At 55.1% G+C, this 17,656-nt stretch overlaps 9 protein-coding genes across 9 annotated transcripts; 2 read left to right on the plus strand and 7 right to left on the minus strand.

Moving 5' to 3' along the window:
• Window positions 1-251: 251 nt before the first annotated feature.
• On the minus strand, window positions 252-1,492 carry DACRYDRAFT_20412 (uncharacterized protein). The gene is made up of 4 exons (XM_040771923.1): window positions 1,146-1,492; window positions 781-1,095; window positions 559-725; window positions 252-495 (listed from the first exon to the last, which is right to left on the minus strand). Exons 1-4 carry the CDS (start codon window positions 1,434-1,436, stop codon window positions 357-359), a joined length of 912 nt encoding a protein of 303 aa, XP_040631687.1. The 5' UTR covers window positions 1,437-1,492; the 3' UTR covers window positions 252-356.
• Window positions 1,493-1,711: 219 nt separating this feature from the next.
• On the plus strand, window positions 1,712-3,023 carry DACRYDRAFT_62996 (uncharacterized protein). Its single transcript, XM_040775721.1, has 2 exons — window positions 1,712-2,015; window positions 2,298-3,023. Exons 1-2 carry the CDS (start codon window positions 1,805-1,807, stop codon window positions 3,014-3,016), a joined length of 930 nt encoding a protein of 309 aa, XP_040631688.1. The 5' UTR covers window positions 1,712-1,804; the 3' UTR covers window positions 3,017-3,023.
• Window position 3,024: 1 nt separating this feature from the next.
• DACRYDRAFT_75708 (S-adenosyl-L-methionine-dependent methyltransferase) lies at window positions 3,025-4,177 on the minus strand (the record flags this gene model as incomplete). The annotated part of the gene is made up of 3 exons (XM_040776153.1): window positions 3,025-3,278; window positions 3,329-3,880; window positions 3,943-4,177. 3 exons carry the CDS (start codon window positions 4,175-4,177, stop codon window positions 3,103-3,105), a joined length of 963 nt encoding a protein of 320 aa, XP_040631689.1. The 3' UTR covers window positions 3,025-3,102.
• Window positions 4,178-4,717: 540 nt separating this feature from the next.
• DACRYDRAFT_20413 (uncharacterized protein) lies at window positions 4,718-6,740 on the minus strand. The gene is made up of 5 exons (XM_040771924.1): window positions 6,475-6,740; window positions 6,405-6,425; window positions 6,070-6,348; window positions 5,600-6,018; window positions 4,718-5,550 (listed from the first exon to the last, which is right to left on the minus strand). Exons 1-5 carry the CDS (start codon window positions 6,536-6,538, stop codon window positions 5,062-5,064), a joined length of 1,272 nt encoding a protein of 423 aa, XP_040631690.1. The 5' UTR covers window positions 6,539-6,740; the 3' UTR covers window positions 4,718-5,061.
• Window positions 6,741-7,533: 793 nt separating this feature from the next.
• DACRYDRAFT_63002 (uncharacterized protein) lies at window positions 7,534-9,637 on the minus strand. The gene is made up of 5 exons (XM_040775722.1): window positions 9,214-9,637; window positions 9,144-9,164; window positions 8,828-9,094; window positions 8,349-8,767; window positions 7,534-8,300 (listed from the first exon to the last, which is right to left on the minus strand). Exons 1-5 carry the CDS (start codon window positions 9,272-9,274, stop codon window positions 7,779-7,781), a joined length of 1,290 nt encoding a protein of 429 aa, XP_040631691.1. The 5' UTR covers window positions 9,275-9,637; the 3' UTR covers window positions 7,534-7,778.
• A 456-nt stretch (window positions 9,638-10,093) lies between these two features.
• DACRYDRAFT_104671 (uncharacterized protein) lies at window positions 10,094-12,039 on the minus strand (the record flags this gene model as incomplete). The annotated part of the gene is made up of 3 exons (XM_040767966.1): window positions 10,094-10,696; window positions 10,758-11,546; window positions 11,605-12,039. 3 exons carry the CDS (start codon window positions 12,037-12,039, stop codon window positions 10,094-10,096), a joined length of 1,827 nt encoding a protein of 608 aa, XP_040631692.1.
• A 287-nt stretch (window positions 12,040-12,326) lies between these two features.
• Window positions 12,327-13,687, minus strand: DACRYDRAFT_63005 (WD40 repeat-like protein). Its single transcript, XM_040775723.1, has 3 exons — window positions 13,168-13,687; window positions 12,665-13,122; window positions 12,327-12,610 (listed from the first exon to the last, which is right to left on the minus strand). Exons 1-3 carry the CDS (start codon window positions 13,604-13,606, stop codon window positions 12,386-12,388), a joined length of 1,122 nt encoding a protein of 373 aa, XP_040631693.1. The 5' UTR covers window positions 13,607-13,687; the 3' UTR covers window positions 12,327-12,385.
• Window positions 13,688-14,003: 316 nt separating this feature from the next.
• Window positions 14,004-15,766, plus strand: DACRYDRAFT_114122 (disulfide-isomerase precursor). The gene is made up of 8 exons (XM_040769766.1): window positions 14,004-14,212; window positions 14,261-14,275; window positions 14,326-14,468; window positions 14,519-14,597; window positions 14,646-14,780; window positions 14,827-15,109; window positions 15,159-15,355; window positions 15,414-15,766. The coding sequence occupies exons 1-8, from the start codon at window positions 14,085-14,087 to the stop codon at window positions 15,601-15,603; spliced, it is 1,170 nt and encodes a 389-aa protein (XP_040631694.1). The 5' UTR covers window positions 14,004-14,084; the 3' UTR covers window positions 15,604-15,766.
• Window positions 15,757-16,904, minus strand: DACRYDRAFT_75721 (Yip1-domain-containing protein; the record flags this gene model as incomplete). Its single annotated transcript, XM_040776154.1, has 6 exons — window positions 15,757-15,842; window positions 15,896-15,965; window positions 16,015-16,255; window positions 16,311-16,374; window positions 16,430-16,512; window positions 16,560-16,904. The coding sequence occupies 6 exons, from the start codon at window positions 16,902-16,904 to the stop codon at window positions 15,800-15,802; spliced, it is 846 nt and encodes a 281-aa protein (XP_040631695.1). The 3' UTR covers window positions 15,757-15,799.
• Between the last annotated feature and the right edge of the window lie 752 nt (window positions 16,905-17,656).

A 17,656-nucleotide genomic window follows, 5' to 3' on the forward strand; every position in this document is an offset into this window, starting at 1 on the left:
GCAAGCAATCTTTTCCCTGGTATACACGCACTCCCCTTTCTTAATCCAGCTGCGGTGTGGCGGGCCAGGCGCACCATGCCATTGTTGATAACGCCTTGACGCCTCATGATTTTATACCCAGCCCATCGTTGAAACCCTTCTCCGTGCACTGGTCTTTTCCCCTTTCTTCCCTTTCCTCAATCGGTAGATATAACAAACGGACACTCGTTTATCTTCCTCTCTCTGGCCAGCAAATCCTAGGTCATGCTCAATGAAATATGTTGATTGAGTGATGCTATGTTTTGTACACGTGCAAGTTGAAATTTGATGTCAGTTTGCCCAAATACAAGGCTCCCCCGACCCAGGAGGAGCGTGGATTACGCAACCGTCGCCTCAGCCGTCTTCGTGTCATCATGGGCTTGCTTGGCGAGCTCGTAGTCCGCAAAGCCTGATGCTTTCTCCACCACCTCCAGGGGAGCATCAGGTACCAAATGACCCTTGTTCGTCCTTCGCGCCCTACAATCAGAAGTAGTCAGCAACGTCCCGGTCAGCAACCAAAAAATGGCTGGGCAAACTCACTTGAAGAATGTGTATGACAGCACGACATCGTCAATGTCCTTCATCTGGGGGTCGTCGACAAAGTCCTTGTCGATAAAGAAGAACAAGGGCATGTCGACTTCTTCCCCTGCTGCGAGCTTCTGCTCCTCGAAGCAGAAGCATTCTACTTTGGCGAAGTAGGGTGCGATCTGTTCACCGCGTTCGTTCAGTGTGACTAGGGCATGACGGAAGTCGGAGACGCACCTTGGACGGGGTGACGTTGTACGTCGCGATCCCGATGATGTCTTCCGTCCCATCATTCTTCGCCTTATAGAAGGCTAACGCCGTCTCTCCCGGTAACAACGTCACGTATTTCTGCTGCGGTGTGAACGTCCACGGGAGGGCGTCGCTCGTGTCCGCATTGAAGTGGACTTTGATACGCCGGTTGGGGTCGACGTGTCCGAGCCTGTCGGGCGTATACCTGGTGTTCGTCATAGGCGCACCACCGAAGCCTGTCGCGCTACAAAAGGCGCGGTAGAGCGGTACAGCGGCATAGGAAATTCCGAGGGTGACAAAGATCTATACCAGGGTCAGCGAGAATCCGGAGTGTGAGACGGGGGAGGGCGCACGGCTGCAGTGGTGTAGAATAGCAACCCCCGGTTCTTCGACGCTTGCATCTGCCTGAGCTTGCTCTGGTAGGCATCTTCGTACCCGTGCGAACTGGCAAAACGAGCTCGAGAGATGGGAAGCGCCCTGCCGTTAGGAGTAAAGAGCGGAAGGCGGGAGGGGAAGGAGCGGGCGAAGAAGGGTGTTGCTGGGGCTCGTAGACGAAGGTGTCGGACTCCTCTTAACGGTGAGGGTGAAGACGTTAAGTGAGCTCGGCAGATTGGTGCTGCTGTCCCCAAGAGAGATGGGGACATTATTATAGTGCAGCGACGAGGACAACGAGTAGGACGACGACGACGACGACGACGACGATGAGGAGGAGCAGAGATGAGAGAGCGCCGGTGAACGGTCGGGAGGATGACCAAACTAGGAGCGCTTCTGCATCGCCACTTAAATGTTGGTAAGGGTCCATATTTTTCTGTTCTAGTTTACATTCACTGCTTTTCTGTTGTCAGATATGTCACTCCTCTTCCCAACTGCATGGGATGGCCCCTCGTCATCTTCATTGGCACCCGTTGTTGCAGATCCACAAAGTAGCAAGAAAAGGAAACGGAATGCGGGAGGCGGAGCAAAAGAAGACGACATCAACCTCAAGAGCGTCGAGGTGAATATCGAGAAGCTCATGAAGCAGATGCATGAAGAGGACGTGAAGGGGGCGAAGGATAAGCAGGAGAAGAAAGAGAAGTGGGAAAATAAGAAGAATCAGGGAAAGACGAGGGAAAGAGAGGGGGAGAAGGAGAGGATGGGCAAGAAAGGAGGAGAGGGTGGTCGGAATACGCCGATGGGCAAGGGGCAAAAAGACGTACCCAACCAAAAGTCAACTCCGAACATCCGTCAATCCCAAAAAACCGATAAATCCCACGTTTACATCGATACCACTCACGCACAAGGCAAGAACAAACAGAAGCATAAAGCTCGGCAGAACGGTACCACGTCACCGTCGGATGTTCCCCTGCACAAACTACAAGAACGGCCTGCCAAGTCTGTAGACTCGGTTCCCAGGCCAGAGAAAAAGAAGAAACCGCGTCACTCCGAGCCTGCTCTCCCTCCCACTCTTGCCCCTCACTCTGTCCCTGCACACACACCGCGGCCTCCCGCACCCGCCGCCGTCGCAGGAACAAACTCCAAGCTCACCCCCCTCCAAGCAAAGATGAAAGCCTCCCTCTCCGGCGCCCGTTTCCGGTGGATCAACGAGCAGCTCTACACATCCAGCGCGTCATCAGCGCACGAGCTCATGCGCTCCCAGCCTAACCTGTATGAAGACTATCATGCCGGCTTCGCAGCGCAGCTCGTGGGGTGGCCAACTCCCCCGCTGGACGCCCTCGCGGTGCTGCTCCAGAAGCTGCCGAAGACGGCGCTGATTGCCGATCTGGGGTCGGGGCCGGGGACGCTGGCTAAGAAACTCGTCCCTCAGGGGAGGAAGGTGCTGAGTTTCGACCTCCACCCGGATGATTGGGTAACGGAAGCGGACTTTTGCGAGCGAATCCCTCTCCCTGGAAGTGAGGGCGAGGAGAGCGGAGCAATCGTGGATGCGTGTGTCTGCTGCCTGAGTCTTATGGGCACAGACTGGATATGCGGCGTAAGAGAGGCGAGGAGGGTGCTTGTCGCCAACGGGCAACTGCTCGTCGCCGAGGTCACCTCGCGCTTCACAGATGTGTCGAATTTTGTGCAGGTCATAGAGAGTGTGGGGTTCAGGATGACGAAGAAGGATGACGGGGATACGCACTTCATGCTGTTTGTTTTTGAGAAGGTTGACAAGGATTTGGAGGAGTGGGAGGAGGTCGTCCAGAGGGCGGAGGGACTGCTCAAGCCGTGCGAGTACAAGAGGCGATAGGATAACGGGGATACTTGATAATCTATTAGTACATCTTCTTCTTTGCTGCACTGCCCAACGATGGTATCACAACTCTTCACAGCAGTCTAAGGGAAGCCCTCGTTCACCCTCTTTGGCTTCATGTCGAAATCAAATCCAACTTGCTCTGGTTTGCGTGCTGTGATCCTCACGAAGTCGCACTCGAATGCGTGCACCTTCCACTCCTCGTCGACATGTGCCATAAGGTTATCCCACTCCTGCTCGCTGTGCATCAGCCCGAAGCCTGGGGAGGGGGATGTCAGATCGGTCCATCAGGTAGTAAGAAATACCCACCACCAGCCTTGAGGATGGGCCCCTTCAATCCCCTCGCTACACCGAGCGCATTCTCCCTCCATCCCTCCCCTTCCTCAGGGCCAAATCTCGCCCTCCTCCTCTCGACCTCCACGTCCTCAAACCCAGCTTCCTTGATCAAGAACGGCAGCCTTTCTCCGCAGTTTATCAGCAGGTTCTTGGCCACGAACAGCCGCTCCACGAGCACTTCCAGTCGATGCGTGTATGAGATGTTCGTCTCCACCGGTGCGTCGTCCGGGAGGTGCCAGCTCGCCCGTGCCTGATCAACAATGATAAGATGTCCTCCGGGCTTCAGCACCCGGAAAAGGTTCCTGAGCGTCGTCTGCCACCCGGGCCAGTCGAGTGCAGAAAGCGTCAGGCGCTGGTGGGCGACCGCAAAGGTATGAGACCAGGATTGAGAGAGGTCGAGCATGTTGTGGACGGTAAAGATCGTGTTTGCAGGGTGTTGGGAGGGGAGCATGCGTTGCTCGATGTCGAAGCCGTGGATCTCGACGTTGATGGGGACCGCAGCTGCCAGGTCAAGCGCCCAGAAACCTGTGTGATAACCCTCGCATGAGTTTCTCCTTTCGAATTGGTGGATATGGGAGTTAACGTACCTGGTCCGCATCCCGAGTCGAGTACCTTATCACCCTCTCTCAGATGCACATCAGAAGGTAAGAGTTCATCGTCGAACAGCGCCCTCAACAGGTCGTTCTGCCTCCCTAGGCGATGATGCTCCTCCTCGTCGGCAGGCAGAAGGTACTTGGACGTCGCATGCGTATGTGTGGTGTAGTACCTTGTAGAAGCTCGAGAGAGCGGTTGGATGGGAGAAGATGTTACCAATTGTGTCATGGGGATATGGTGGATAAGCACAGAACAGTGATAGCAAGGTCAAAAGGTTGACTGATAGTGCAAGCCGCCGAGAGAAATTCCTCTTATCTCTCCCCTGTCAGGGCTGCCGGGACAGCGCCCCGTCCACCACCATCTGGCGCATCATTCCTGGCAGGGTTTCCAAGTTTTCCATCTTAGCGGCCCTTTTGCCCTACTTCCCTACTTGACAACGTCCAGCAGCCCTCCATGGGGAACGTCGAGAGGGCGTTGCGGGACGTGCGGAAGAGGCGGAAGGGAGGCGGGATATCCCCAGCTTGGGCAATGGGGGGCCCGTATTCCTGCTTGTGTATATTTCAGGACTTGGAACCCGACTTCGGGATGTGCCGTGTTCCTGATGAAGGAAGGAATTTACGTACTTTGATTGGTGATAATATACCAGCGTTCGGATCTACAATCCATCGTACTGGTTGTGATTGACCAGGTGTGACAGCAAAGCAAGCTCAAGGAGTATCTTCGTATCCCTTATAACACGATAAACCTTCTAATACCGGGTACCGTGAAGAACCAACATTGTTATTCATCAAAAGCCTGCAAAAGGGATAACAAACAACACCAAATGCTCCCACAAACAAGCCCATCCAAACGACGACCCAACCCGGAACCCAGCAGGAGATAGTGCGCGTACAAGACAGACAGTGCGGGGGGCGGGGAGATAATATGCTCCGTTGTGCTATAGTGCGAAGATGGGACTCGCCCGAGTGTAAAATCCAACGATAGGTGAAGATGCGAGATGCGGAACCAGCGACTGGCGCTAGTGGATATCGGTTGAGTGAGTGAAAAACCAGCAGCGAGCGCCCGCCCTTCCGGAGGACAGGGGCGCCCACTGCCCTTGCCTGACTGCAAGTCTAGTGGATAGTAGCAGCCGCAGCCGCGCGCTTCTTATTATGGTTGCGCTTCTTGCTCTTGCCAGAACCCGTCTTCTTCCCGTCCTTTTTCGCCTTCTTAGGCTTCTTCCCACTGAGCGCCGAGCGCTTGCGAGCGGGGCAAGACGAGCCGCCTGGGTTCGACGCGTCGGCCACGCCTGCAGCAGGGGTGACGGTGGGCGCAGCAGAGTCGGCAGTGCTCGAGCTCATGCTAGTGCTTGACGTCGGGCTAGCAGCGCCAGAGTCGGAGGAGGCCGAGCCGCTGCTGGGATCGGATGTATCCGTTGGCTGGGCAGCAGCACTCGTCGTAGCACCTGAATCGGCGGCGGCGGTCGATGTGGGAGAACTGCTGTCAGACGACAGGGAGGACGTCGAAGCGGCGCCGTCAGAGACGAAGATATCGGTCTGCGCGCCGTCTGAAAAACCGTATTCGGGATTGTAATACGGGGCATCGTAGTAGCCTTCAAACATCTGCCAGGAGGTCAGACCAAGCATTAGAAGGATAGGACGGGGGACGCACGTTGTTGCCATCAGCCTGAAGCCAGTACAACCCCTGCTTCGCGCCTCCTGCCTCGCCGCCCGTGCAGTTGCTTGGAACAGCCGGTGTGCCGGTCGTAGGGTCGTAGCCGCACCTGCGGGCGACCTGGGGTGTCTGCAGCTGCTTCCCAGGACCACTGTTAGTGACCTGGCAGGCATAGGCATTCTGATACATCTGCATACTGCCGTCATCGGGCGAGTGGATCCAGTTAAACGTGCAGATGCAGTTGTCGCATGGCGGCATGTCGGCGGGCACATCGAACCATTGGTAGCGGTACCATGGGCAGGTGACGTTCACGGTGAAGATAGTGATGTCCTCCGGGGTGACCTGAGTGATGTCGGACTTGTAGGCGATACCGATCCCGCACCCTTTGATATCAGTCATGTCTTTCGTGTGCCATTCTGATCCGAATGTCAGTGTCTATATCTCTGGTAAGAGGAGCTTGCACGCACCGTCGGAAGTCGAGTTCGGGCACGGCCAGTCGCCATCACGGATATCGCCACCATCACTGGACGCGTAGTAGTCCGTTGCACCCTTATCGCACGCCATCTGGAGTAGGAACTTGCCTCCAGCGGGAACCTGAAGGACGTCACCTGGATTCGGAGGGAGATCGATGTGACCATGCATCCACCAGTCGTCGAAGGTGCGCCCCATGAGGGGGACAACAGGACGGTTGTCGTACGCGCCGGGGTTTGCCCAACCTGGATTGTGCAGAGTCCAGTTGAAGCCATCTGGACGCAAGTGAGCCACTTTCACGTGACCATATGTATATGTATGAGATTCTTACACATCGAAGGATGCCATGGGGCTGAAATGTGTTAGCAAACATGTATCGTCCATCCACAGCGACGGCTCACCAAGATGGGCGGCCGCGGGCACTGCAGTCACAACCGCAGCAATCAAAGCAGCGGAGGTGAGCATCTTGTCAATAATTCAGCGGTTTGTTACTCGTGGCAGGGTATGGTTCGTTTGGTGAAGTTGTCCGGTTGGTGCAAGCACGCTGACGAACGGGTATTGAACGAGCGTGTGAGGAAATGAGTGGGAGCTGCCGGCTGGGCGTGTAGGAGAGCTACGCTAGAGGTAGAAAGTGGAAGAGAGCAAGCCTGAGCAAGCTGGCACACAGAAAGGAGAGATGGTGGGAGTGAGGAAAGGGTCAAGAGTTGTAATAGAAAGGGGCGAAGCAACGAGAAGGTGTTTGTTCACAGAAAAAGCCGGCTTGTCGGAGCGGATGTAAGGAAGTTAGTAGTTTGCTGTGCTAGGTGTTCGTAATCATTTCTCTCCAAGCCAAAAAGCCGCAGCCGTTGAACATGTGCTTTGTGTTCATCATGATGGTGGTCGTCGTAGAATCGGCCTTCTGGTCCTCGTTGCCACCCGCCCAGTGCGCCCTTCTTCGCAACCGCGTTTTACTCTGCTTCCGGCCGGGATCTGCTTCCGCTACTTCTTACATTCCAATCATAAAACTTGCTTCCGTCCTTTTATTCTGTCGCGCGTGCGCGTTACTAGGGCAGTTACCCCGGTCGTCCTTCTATTCACCGAATTACAGCCAAATTGCACGAACCATATAAAAATAACACCAAGATGCCAAGCCTTTTGTTACCACTGATCGACACTTACCTCATTTGGTGCCGAAGAATGCCCATCCATTGAAAAGAAGACAAACGTTCACAAGATAGACTCCCACCGCCTCTTACCCTTCTATTTTATTTTCCAAACAACCAGAACCTCATTACGCAGGAAGCCCGAATTATTGACTCATGGGACACCTCCTTGTCTGGTCGGCATCGCGATCGTGAGAAGCCGCGCGAAATTCATGAGTGGGTGGCTGTGTTGTAATGTGACTCGGCAGGAGATGCCTAAGAACTTTGGGCTGAGAGAACGTGAGGTACATTTTCGCGTGTACGGGATACATCAATCAACAAAATGACGGTTGTACAACAAACATCAGACAGCCCAGAAAGATGCGTTGCTCGACGGCTGGCGACTCGCGCCTGGCGAACAAATTCCGTTCAGAGAGCCTACCTAATCCCCCAAGTGGATGTTGATCAGAGTGAAGGCTGGCGACTCGCGCCAGCTGGATATCCCAAGAACAGTTGATGTCCCATCAAGGAACGTCGACCTTTGTGCCACTCCACCCGAGTGGCCCACGTTCCCGAAGGTGTGCTTAATGAATCTTCGCATGCCGCTTCTTTCCCTCTCTGCGGCTATGACGTTTTGCTCTCTCGCCGGCTGCACGTTTAGACCGTTTCGAAGACAGTTTTTTCTTGCCGTCCCTTTTGGAGGGCTTGGTGTTATTTCTTGAAGAAAGGGTGCGCTTGCGCATCGTCCCACATGTGTTACTGGATGGCTGGGTGTGGGGCGTGGGCGCTGACACACCCGCGCCCGCCGGAGCAGCGACGGAGGACGTGGGGGTGGAAGAGGTGGTAGTGGACGAGACGGTGCTGGTACTCGATCCACTAGTTCCGGACACCGAAGACGTCGCCACGGACGAGCTGGAGCTGGAGCTGCTAAACGAACCCGAGGTGGTTGCCGTACTCGTCGTTGCGGAACCGACGCCCATAGTTGAGCTGGAGGCAGTGGTGGTTGTGGGGGCTGCGCCGTCGCGTACGAAGATATCCGTCTGTGCGCCGTCCATGAACCCGTACAGGTCGTCATACAGCGGCGGGTGGTAATAATCTTCGAACATCTACCAGTCATTAGACTCGAAGGACAGCAAGACCACTCTAAAACTCACGTTATTCCCATCCGCCTGGAGCCAGTACATGCCCAGCTTTGCGCCTCCTTCCACTCCTCCCGTGCAGTTGCTCGCATTTGCCGGTCTGTTGAGATACGGGTCCGGCCCGCACCTCCTTGCCAACTGCGGGGTCTGGAGCTGTTTTCCCGGCCCATCATTCAGCACCTTGCACTTGTACCCATTCTGGTAGATCTGCTGTGATCCACTATCAGGAGAATGGATCCAGTTGAACGTGCAGATACAGTCGTCGCACGGGGGCAGGTCGGCGGGTACTTCGAACCACTGCGTCCGGTACCAGGGGCACGTATAGTTCACAGTGAAGATAGTGATGTCGTTTGGCGTCACAGAATAGATGTCGGATTTGTAGGCGATGCCAAACGCGCAGCCTTTGGTGTCGGTGATGTCCTTCGTGTGGAATTCTAGTCGTATCCAGACAGAGGATCAGCTAAGTATAAGTATGACACACATAACAGACGCACCGACGGAACTCGCTCCAGGACATGGCCATTCCCCATCTCTGAAATCTGCCTGCCCGCTGGTGTTCCAATAATCTGTAGCGCTCTTATCGCACGCCATCTGCACCTGGAAATTGCCACCCGCTGGGAGCTCGAGGAAGTCGCCCGGGTTCGGAGGGAGGTCCATGTGTCCGTGCATCCACCATTCAGAGAAGGTGAGACCCATAAGGGGTGCGACGGGACGGTTGTCATACGATGTGGAGATGTGTAAAGTCGTCCAGTTAAAGCCATCTGTAGGATCATTAGTGATAAGTTGGATGTGGTAAGGTAAGACGCGTACACATCGAAGGATGGAATGGTGCTGCAGACGGGTTATCATATGGCTTGACAATATATTTGGCATAACATACCGAGGTGAGCTGCCGCAGGCAGCACCGAAAGAGAAGCAGCTATGATCAAGGAGAGAATCATCCTCGTTTCTTCCTGCTTCTAAAGTGTTTCGCAAATCAGCCGGCCGAGGAAGATGAAAGCAGAAGGGAGTGTGTTCTGAGGGAGAGGAGGTGCCGGATTGGCGCGTAGAATGAAAGAATGTGCAGTCCAGCCAAGCCAGTCGGACAATATAGTGAAGGAAAGAAAGCTCTTGAAGGTGAGCAAGTCAGGCCAGAAGGTAAAGAGGGGTGAAGGGGAATGGAGAACAATCCTCGTCCCAGGAGCGGCAGATAAAAGGGCCAGGCCAGTGCGCGACCCGTCCCTGTCGTGTTTGGTCCACCGATTTGGTCCACATCTCTGGTGAGGATATATTGTCGTATGTCTGTCGCAAGCGCTGAGTCCCTTCGCGACGCCGTTCCACAATCATAATACGTTAGACGTCCGCACCAGAAAGGAGTGACATGAGATGATCAATGATGGTAGGGTTCATTCACACACAAGGGTAATGTAATGTACACCACTGCCACCGGAATGTGACTCGTGTTGGCAAGGTAACGGAGGCTACACCAGACGCGGATGTTGGCCAGTTGTGAGTCAATCACCCCGACTGAGTATATGAAGAAGTCGATAAGTGGAAAGGAGCATACGAGATACAGTTCGATATCGACATACCTAGTCGTACAACATGTTCTTCGCCCAAAAGGAACAAAACAGAACACAGCGAGAACAGCATCATGTACCGGCAGAAGAACCATAGTCAGGGGAAATGAGAACAGAAGGGAAGGGAATAAATAGAGAAGGGAGAACAGAGCATAAGAACGTCACAGAACGTTGTTATACTTCAGACAGCAACGCGTTCCCTCAATCCAACCGCTCGACTCGGTACCGCTCCCAGCTTGGATAGGCAAACGACTCCTCCATCCCAGTGTCGGGCATGACCAAGCTCACAGGTACCGTAACGAGGGTCAATCGCGTGCGGTCGAACTCGTCCATCTCGAAAGGAACATCGTCCTGTTCCCGCTTTCCGGCAGTCTGGTCACTGGCGAGGGTGAGAGAGGACGCAGCGGCAGAGGTGGACGCGTGCGTGCAAGAGCCTAGACATCCAGGGCAGAGCGCGCCATGGGGATCCTTCTTCTCCAACGCAGGACGAAGCGCTTCCAGCGCCTCCATCGCCTCCCTATTCCCAGGCTGCACAGTCAACAACGTCCGCAAATCCCTCGCTGAACCCTGATGCTTCCCCTGCATCCTGCGCGCCTTTGCCCGCCTCCAGAGAGCCTTGACGCTACAGGGGTGCTGCTTGAGGCAACTGGTGCACAGGCGTTCGGCAGACAGCCAGTCCGCAAGTTGGAGATAGGCCTGTGCGGCGTTGAGCTTGTAGTGCGGAAGTTCGGGCTCGATAGTGTCCGCCGAGAGGTAGTAGTTGATCGCTGTCGCGTACTTGCCCAGCTTGTATGCAGCGTTTCCCTGCAAACACCACCAAATACATTAGCACAGGTATCGGTAGGGCAGAAAGGTAACAACTGACCAGCTCTTTCTCTCGTTCAGCTTTGAGATACCTCCACTCCATCTGCTCGCCCATCGTCATCTGGTCCTCCCAGTCGTCACTGTCTTCGATCCCACCCAGATCCAGAGTCTTGTCCCACGTATCCTCCTCATCCGTCGTCCCCCAGCCAAGTATTCCCCCGCCCCGCCCATCCCATTCCTTGCCCTTCCCTTTCTCCCTCCTTGGCATCCATGTTCCGCCGCACTCCCCGTCGTCTTTATGCACATGCGCGTGCTCATGGGTGTGCACATGCCGTGTATCCAACCCCTCTTTTCCTTCCGCCTTGAGCCTCTGCGCCAGATCCTCCCTCACAGTCCTCTCGCACACCTCTCCAAGATGTTCCGTGCTACAACCACAATCGCACCAATTGCTCAGTTTCTGCTTGAGCACCACGCCATATCCACGAGGATCGAATTCGCGCGCCACACTCCAGAGGGTGTCGACCATACGTGCATAGCCCAGCTCGGCCTTGCTCTCCCATCCGATCCAGGGAGGGAAAGGTTCCCAAATGCTCCTGCCTTCGGTATCGCTCCCCGCTCCTAAACCCTTCTCACCAGCGAGCTCCCCGAGAGGCTCCAGTATCTTCCTAAGGCGCTCGATGAACGGCATGGCAGAGTAGTCGCCCTTGAATGCTGGGGGGGTGAACGCAGGCGCGGGTTGGTAGTGCAGGGACTTGACATATGCCTGAAGAGCTGAAAGATGCGGGAGGAGACGGTAGGACTGCAGTCCGTGCTCTCCACTTTCACAGATATGGATATCGTTGCTGAGCGCCTGGATTCGCGTCAGTTCGTCTCCAGAACGAAGTAGTCGCGTCCGGGTCGACACTCACGAAATGCCTTAAACTGGTATAACTCCACTCCAAGCTCCGGGGCGCAACTCTCTCCCCCGCCTGCCTGAGATCCATCGCCAGTACTCCCCTAAAGAAGTCCCTCACTCCCTCATCCCTCGCATGCACGGCACACCACCCCGGCCCAGCAGCGGTCAGTGTCAGCCTCTCGAGGATCTTCGGCAGGAGCCTGCGCGCAATAGCATCCACATGCACCGAAAAGAGCCTAGCGATGTCCTGCTCATACCGGAGAAGGAGCATGTGGGCGATGAGTGCCTCCAGTTCGGGAGTGCTGGTCGTTGGTGAGCGGGGGATAGAAGGCGGGAAAGACCAAATAGGTGGAGCCCGTTTGTGTGGCCGGCGTTTCTTGCGCATAGGCCGAGGCATGCGTACTTCTATCTCCAGGCCGATGTCTACAGGTGAAAGAATACCAGGCATCCTGCTCGTCGCCGTTGTTGGCGTGGATGTCGATGGTTGGCTGTTGGTGGATGATGGTCGTCGTTGTGGAGAAAGGACGGCGGCGTTGGTGTTGCGGTGATGCGCTCTGTGTGGCAGTACTACGCTCCGTGTCAACAATTCTATGCATCACATGCCTCTTTTTTCTCTTGGAATAATTACGGAGTATTGTCCTATCAATGACAATGACAATAACGCTGTGCTGGTCCAATCATATCATAATAATACTTAGACGAGCGGATATCCCTCAGAAATTTACAGAACAATTTCTCATCATTATTCAATCCCCACGGGCCAATCTCCATATAAGCGACAAGGACAGAACAATCTAAGGCGTCAGATTCCAAACGAGGCACACGCCCTCATCACCAGCACTCGCAGCCCACTTCCCGTCCGCGCTCACGCTGGCCGCGTTGATAGGCCCTCGGTGGCCTCTGTGCTCTTTCACCAGCTGGCCTGTGCGCGTGTCCCAGGTTTTGAGTGTGCGGTCGGCCGAGGCGGAAGTGAGCAGATGGGGAGCGGAAGGGTGAGAATGGAGGGATGTGACCGCATCCTGGAATTTGGCGACGGTTAATGCAAGCTACGAGGGCAAGACGTAGAAACTCACGTCATGCTCCAGAGTGACCCTCAACCGCATCGTACCCACATCCCACACGCATGCCTTGCCATCCGTAGCACCGGTGACGACTACCCCGCCAGCGCTGACACCGGCACCCACCAATTCGACAAACTCGACTGCCTCTACGCTCTCTCCCTCCCTATGCCCCTCCACGCCGCCCAGCACCTCACCCTTCCCCAGGTTGACGATACGCACTGCCCCCTCCGCACCGCCCACGACCGCGAGGGTGCACGCGGGGTTCACGGCGAGGGAGGTGATGCCGCTCTCGAATGGGAAGTGAGAGGAAGGGGAGAGCTTGAACTGCGGTGTTGGGGAACGCGGATCCCAGACGATGAGCGTACCCGCCGAGTCGGCAGTAACGATCCGCTTTCCGTCGGGAGTGAATGCACCTGTATGTACCGGGCCTTCATGTCCCGCAAACACTTGCATCGTGTTTCCCGACGGGACTGTAACGCATTAGCACTCCTCCAATTAGACATGGAAAGACTCACGTTGCCACAACCATACGGTGCTATCATTACTCCCCGCCAGCAACACCGGTCCTCTGGGATGCCACTTCAACCACATGACCTCATCCGGCCCCTGGAGTTCAGTCAAGAACTCCCACATGCCCCACCCGTCCTTCCCCACCCTGCGCCAGATCCTCACACGCCCATCCATGCCCCCTGTAGCGACCATCTCCCCATCCGCGCTCCATTCCGCAGCTACGACGGAATCCTCGTGTCCCGAGAGCTTGGTGACCACCTCCCCAGTAAGGAGTGACCAGATATACCCGAGGTCGTCTTCACCCCCAGAGACAGCGAGCGGTTGGGTAGGGTGGATGCTGACACAGAAGACGGACTTGCCATGCTGGGCAAAGGAGACAACAGAGGTGTTCTCCGTAGGCTCAGGCTCTTCTTCTTCCCCTTCCCTTTCCGCATCTTCGTCCATGGGGACGTCAGCATCGTCGTCGTATATGATCTCGATATCCTCTTGGTTGATATACTCCTCGACGTCTTCCTCCCCATCATCGACATCGGGTACGATCTCGTGTTCCTCCTGTTCGTGCTCGTGCTCCTGGTTGGTAGCCATTCCTAGAGTGCAGCTTTGGTGGGTATACAAGTACAAAAGATATTGTTCTAAGCAGAAAAAGTTGATTTTAAACTGTTGTGGACCCCTGCTGACCGATGTTGTTCATTGCTCAGTCAGAGTCATCGTTAATGGAAGCGAAAAACGCAATCACCGATTACATAATCTCATTAACTCCGATGGAATAACTCCGATGGACACGTCGTGTGTTCTCGTGAGTAAGGGTCCTCCTGTGTTGCCCTGTCGCTTTGTTACGCTTCGAAATCCCATCCCATCGACCATTTGTGCTTTTCCTTCACTCTTCACTCCTTCGACCACAGCAACCACCTTCAAAATAAGGATGAAATTCACTTACATATCTCTATTTGCAGCATTTGCAGCGACAGTGCTCGCTAGCAACGTCCTCGAACTCGAATCGACAACATTTGACCAGCATATCGGTGGGGACGCTCCCGCTCTGGTAGAATTGTGAGCTCTCTTTTTGCCTATTTCGCGTTCTGAGCTGACGCGTCCTAGTTTTGCCCCTTGGTGGTACGCGTTATCTACTGATATACGGAGTTTACGCTGAGCAGTTCTAATAGCGGACACTGCAAGAACCTTGCACCTGTGTACGAGCAGCTCGCTGACGCCTACTCCCACACGCAAAAGGTCATCATCGCCAAGGTCGATGCTGACGGTGCGGGCAAGGAGGCTGGTGCGCGGTTTGGTGTCACTGGATTCCCTAGTACGTCTCTTCTACAGTGTGTGGAAATGGAAGGCTGACTAAGCGCTTAGCACTGAAGTGGTTCCCGGCGGGCTCACTCGAGCCAGAGCCGTATGAGGGACAGAGGGATCTCGACGCCTTGATCTCTTTGTACGCCTTTATGTCGTCTGATGAACACCACAGCTAACATGCAAAAAGCGTCGAGTCCAAGTCCGGCGTCAAGGCTAAGGGCCCCCCTCCCCCTACTCGCCAGATCCTCCAGTCGCACGACTTTGACGAAGTAGTGATGGACCCGTCCAAAGACGTGCTCGTTGCCTTCACCGCTCCCTGGTGGTACGTCCCCCTCTTCGCAAACTGGCAGCCCTCTCACATCCCACAGCGGCCACTGCAAGAACCTCAAGCCCACGCTGGAGAAAGTCGCACAAGACTTCCAGTCCGAACCCGCCTGCGTCATCGCAGAGTTCGACGCCGACGCCGCGACGAACAAGCCCATCGCAGGACGGTACAACGTCAATTCCTATCCTACGATCAAGTTCTTCCCCCGTGGGAATGACAAGGTTGCTGAGGACTACATGCAGGGGAGGAGCGAGGAGCAATTTGTGGAATTCTTGAACGAGCGCTGCGGGACTTTCCGCTCGTCTGGTGGTGTGCTTAACAGCCTTGTACGTGCATTCCTAACCCTTATTCATCCATTCTAATTGCATCTCACAGGCCGGCCGTATCCCCTCGCTCGACTCCCTCGCCTCCAAATTCTACTCCTCCATCCCCGATCGCGACACCCTCCTGAAAGAAGCTTCCTCCGCAGCAGCCGCGCTCGAGCTAGCGCAGAAGACAAGCGGTGACTACTACCTCCGTGTGATGAACAAGGTATCCGAGTCTGGCGAATGGCTGCACAAGGAGAGCGCGCGGTACGTCTACATGCTATCTCGCTACCGCTTGTGCCGTTCTTACTCATGCGCTGTGCAGGCTCGCATCTATCCTCCAGAAGAAGACGCTCGCCCCGGCGAAACTGGACGAGATTCAGCGCAAAGCTAACATCCTTGCTTCGTTCGTGGAGGAAAAGCTTAAGGAAGCGGCGGACGAGGCGCAGCACGTGTTCAACGCTGGCAGCGAGAAGGGTGCGGAGGCGACGGAGAGGGTTAGGGAGGAGCTGTAGAACGACTCGAGTCCGATTGCTTGGAGTGGAGGAGAGTGAAGCATTGCGCATAGGAATATGCAGAGTAGTATGTATGTCACTACTCAGACGTGAGAGCAAGGTAGGATATTTATGCCCAATCTTTCCCTTTGCCCCGTGCAGGTAGTAGGGCAGGTTCATCCCCAATTAGCATGCAATTATCCATTCGCAAAGTAAGCTACTGGATGAGGATCATCCATGCGAGTACGAAGTAGAACAGACTGCGGGGGAAGGCGTGAGCAGAGTTTGAAGCGTCGAGGGAAAGGAGATGTACCATTGTGGATACACAGCTAGGAGGATCCGCTGGGTTTCGATATGCGTCCCATCGAGGAAGTTTACAGACGCTGAGCAGGTATCAGCTTCCTCTTCCTACGCAACCTCAATGGTGCTTACCCCATACGGACCAAGCAAGCGCAACAAGCGTAACAGGCAGCCTGACCAACAGGATATGCACAAACGTGCCCACGAGCGCGGCGACCACGAGTGGGAAAATACAGTAGCCCAATGCACACAGGCTCTGGAAGAAGGAGACTCGCCCGCCGAGGAGCTTCGCGTTGAAGGTGATGATCACGGAGCCTACGGAGACGATGACGACTACGCCTGTGAAGACACCTAGGGATTGGGTGGGTGGGGCCTGGGAGGGGATGAGCACTGGAGTTGGGGGTGCACGATGGGGGAGGGAGACGTACGTTGATGCTGAGCATGATCGCTAGGCTCAGGCAGAAGATGAAGGGGCCCCAGAGGTCCCAGTCCCTGCGTTCATGCATGCTGATCAGCGAACTGTGGATAAGGAGGAGAGTGAGCGCACCTCAACACTTCGCGTGCTTGGCCCTTTCGCCGAGGCCACAACACTTGGACCACTTTTGAGTAGATGGAGAGCAAGTCGCGTGCCTATGGCGAATAAGTACCACGCAAGCCGCACACCAAAGAGAGCGTACCAGCGTCGTCGTCACCGGCTCGTCTAGGGAGTCCACACCCGTGTACCTCGTCTCCAGCCTCACGCCCGCAATCGTCTGTGACTTATTGGTGTTGGGACTCCTCGACCCGCTCCCCGAAGGCGTTCCAATCCTCCCCGACAGTTCATTAACGTTACTTGGCGGTGCCAGCTGCTCCGGTGCACGGCCCTTGCCCTTCCCTGCTCCTGCGGTGCCGGGCGTCGTTGGTCCTGCGCCGTTGGGTGAAGGCTGGGGAAGCGTGTACCCAGGTATGGAGTCCTCGTCATATTCCTCGTCAGCGACGATAAACTGGTTGCTTTCTAGTGTGGCTGAGTTGGGCGCTGCCATCTGGGTAGACTAGGATGTTGGAAGAAGCGGTGAGCTGGATGTATGCACTCTGGACGACGTCCTCGACGGTGACGACGCGCTCACTCTTGCGCCGCCACGATGCGAAGCTCTCGAATTGCTTCCGTTCACTCTTCGCTTACATGCTGCTTCATCGTACACAAGCAAGACGTTTCACCCGTATATCAATTGAACAGCGTCAACGTCGTACAGGTGCACGAAATAATCAGCGAATGACCGGCGAGGACAGACGTATATCCCAGATCCCCCCAGAATCTCTGTCGCCATATCAGACGCGGTGTATGAGCCCGACATCAAATCACCAGACGTGTTCTGTGGCGACCAATTTTCTTTCTTTCTTTCTTGAAACGCAGCCTCGTGATAATAAATCTTCGTCCGCACGACCATAAATTTGCGTGCCGCCTAGTGAATAACATTAACCGACTAGGCTAGTTCGCGTCCGCTGAACAGGGCTAGCGTGTAGTGTTCTATGGATCGGAAGCGTGCAGAAGGGGGAGGGCATGGGAGGAAAAGCGCTTTTGCTGGCACAATAATGGTGCTTTTTCACCGCATGCAAAAGGCAGTGAGATGGACTTTAAAGATAAAGCGGGTGACAAAGATGGAGAAGACGAGTTTATATCGGAAGAACGAGCTTATATTGCTAAGACGACTGCTTCCAGGAATTTCGTGGCGACTGGAGTGAAACGCGTGATGTTCGATGAATGTCTTGGCAAGCCACCTAGCATTTAAAAAAA

Source organism: Dacryopinax primogenitus (genome assembly GCF_000292625.1).
Source record: "Dacryopinax primogenitus strain DJM-731 SS1 chromosome Unknown DACRYscaffold_3, whole genome shotgun sequence".
NCBI lineage: Eukaryota > Fungi > Basidiomycota > Dacrymycetes > Dacrymycetales > Dacrymycetaceae > Dacryopinax > Dacryopinax primogenitus.

Coding starts and splice junctions, on each gene's coding strand:
- DACRYDRAFT_62996 (XM_040775721.1), top strand. CDS start 1,805: ATGAAGCAGATGCATGAAGAGGACGTGAAGGGGGCGAAGGATAAGCAG. Junction 2,016..2,297: donor AAAGTCAACTCCGAACATCC/GTCAATCCCAAA, acceptor CCGCCGTCGCAG/GAACAAACTCCAAGCTCACC.
- DACRYDRAFT_114122 (XM_040769766.1), top strand. CDS start 14,085: ATGAAATTCACTTACATATCTCTATTTGCAGCATTTGCAGCGACAGTG. Junction 14,781..14,826: donor GCCTTCACCGCTCCCTGGTG/GTACGTCCCCCT, acceptor CACATCCCACAG/CGGCCACTGCAAGAACCTCA. Junction 15,356..15,413: donor CTGCACAAGGAGAGCGCGCG/GTACGTCTACAT, acceptor TGCGCTGTGCAG/GCTCGCATCTATCCTCCAGA.
- DACRYDRAFT_20413 (XM_040771924.1), bottom strand. CDS start 6,538: ATGCTCACCTCCGCTGCTTTGATTGCTGCGGTTGTGACTGCAGTGCCC. Junction 6,426..6,474: donor GCCCGCGGCCGCCCATCTTG/GTGAGCCGTCGC, acceptor AACACATTTCAG/CCCCATGGCATCCTTCGATG. Junction 6,019..6,069: donor CCCGAACTCGACTTCCGACG/GTGCGTGCAAGC, acceptor CATTCGGATCAG/AATGGCACACGAAAGACATG.
- DACRYDRAFT_20412 (XM_040771923.1), bottom strand. CDS start 1,436: ATGTCCCCATCTCTCTTGGGGACAGCAGCACCAATCTGCCGAGCTCAC. Junction 1,096..1,145: donor TATTCTACACCACTGCAGCC/GTGCGCCCTCCC, acceptor ACCCTGGTATAG/ATCTTTGTCACCCTCGGAAT. Junction 726..780: donor ACAACGTCACCCCGTCCAAG/GTGCGTCTCCGA, acceptor CGCGGTGAACAG/ATCGCACCCTACTTCGCCAA.
- DACRYDRAFT_63002 (XM_040775722.1), bottom strand. CDS start 9,274: ATGATTCTCTCCTTGATCATAGCTGCTTCTCTTTCGGTGCTGCCTGCG. Junction 9,095..9,143: donor ACCATTCCATCCTTCGATGT/GTACGCGTCTTA, acceptor ATGATCCTACAG/ATGGCTTTAACTGGACGACT. Junction 8,301..8,348: donor TCCAGGCGGATGGGAATAAC/GTGAGTTTTAGA, acceptor AATGACTGGTAG/ATGTTCGAAGATTATTACCA.
- DACRYDRAFT_63005 (XM_040775723.1), bottom strand. CDS start 13,606: ATGGACGAAGATGCGGAAAGGGAAGGGGAAGAAGAAGAGCCTGAGCCT. Junction 13,123..13,167: donor CACCGTATGGTTGTGGCAAC/GTGAGTCTTTCC, acceptor AATGCGTTACAG/TCCCGTCGGGAAACACGATG. Junction 12,611..12,664: donor GGGTCACTCTGGAGCATGAC/GTGAGTTTCTAC, acceptor GCCAAATTCCAG/GATGCGGTCACATCCCTCCA.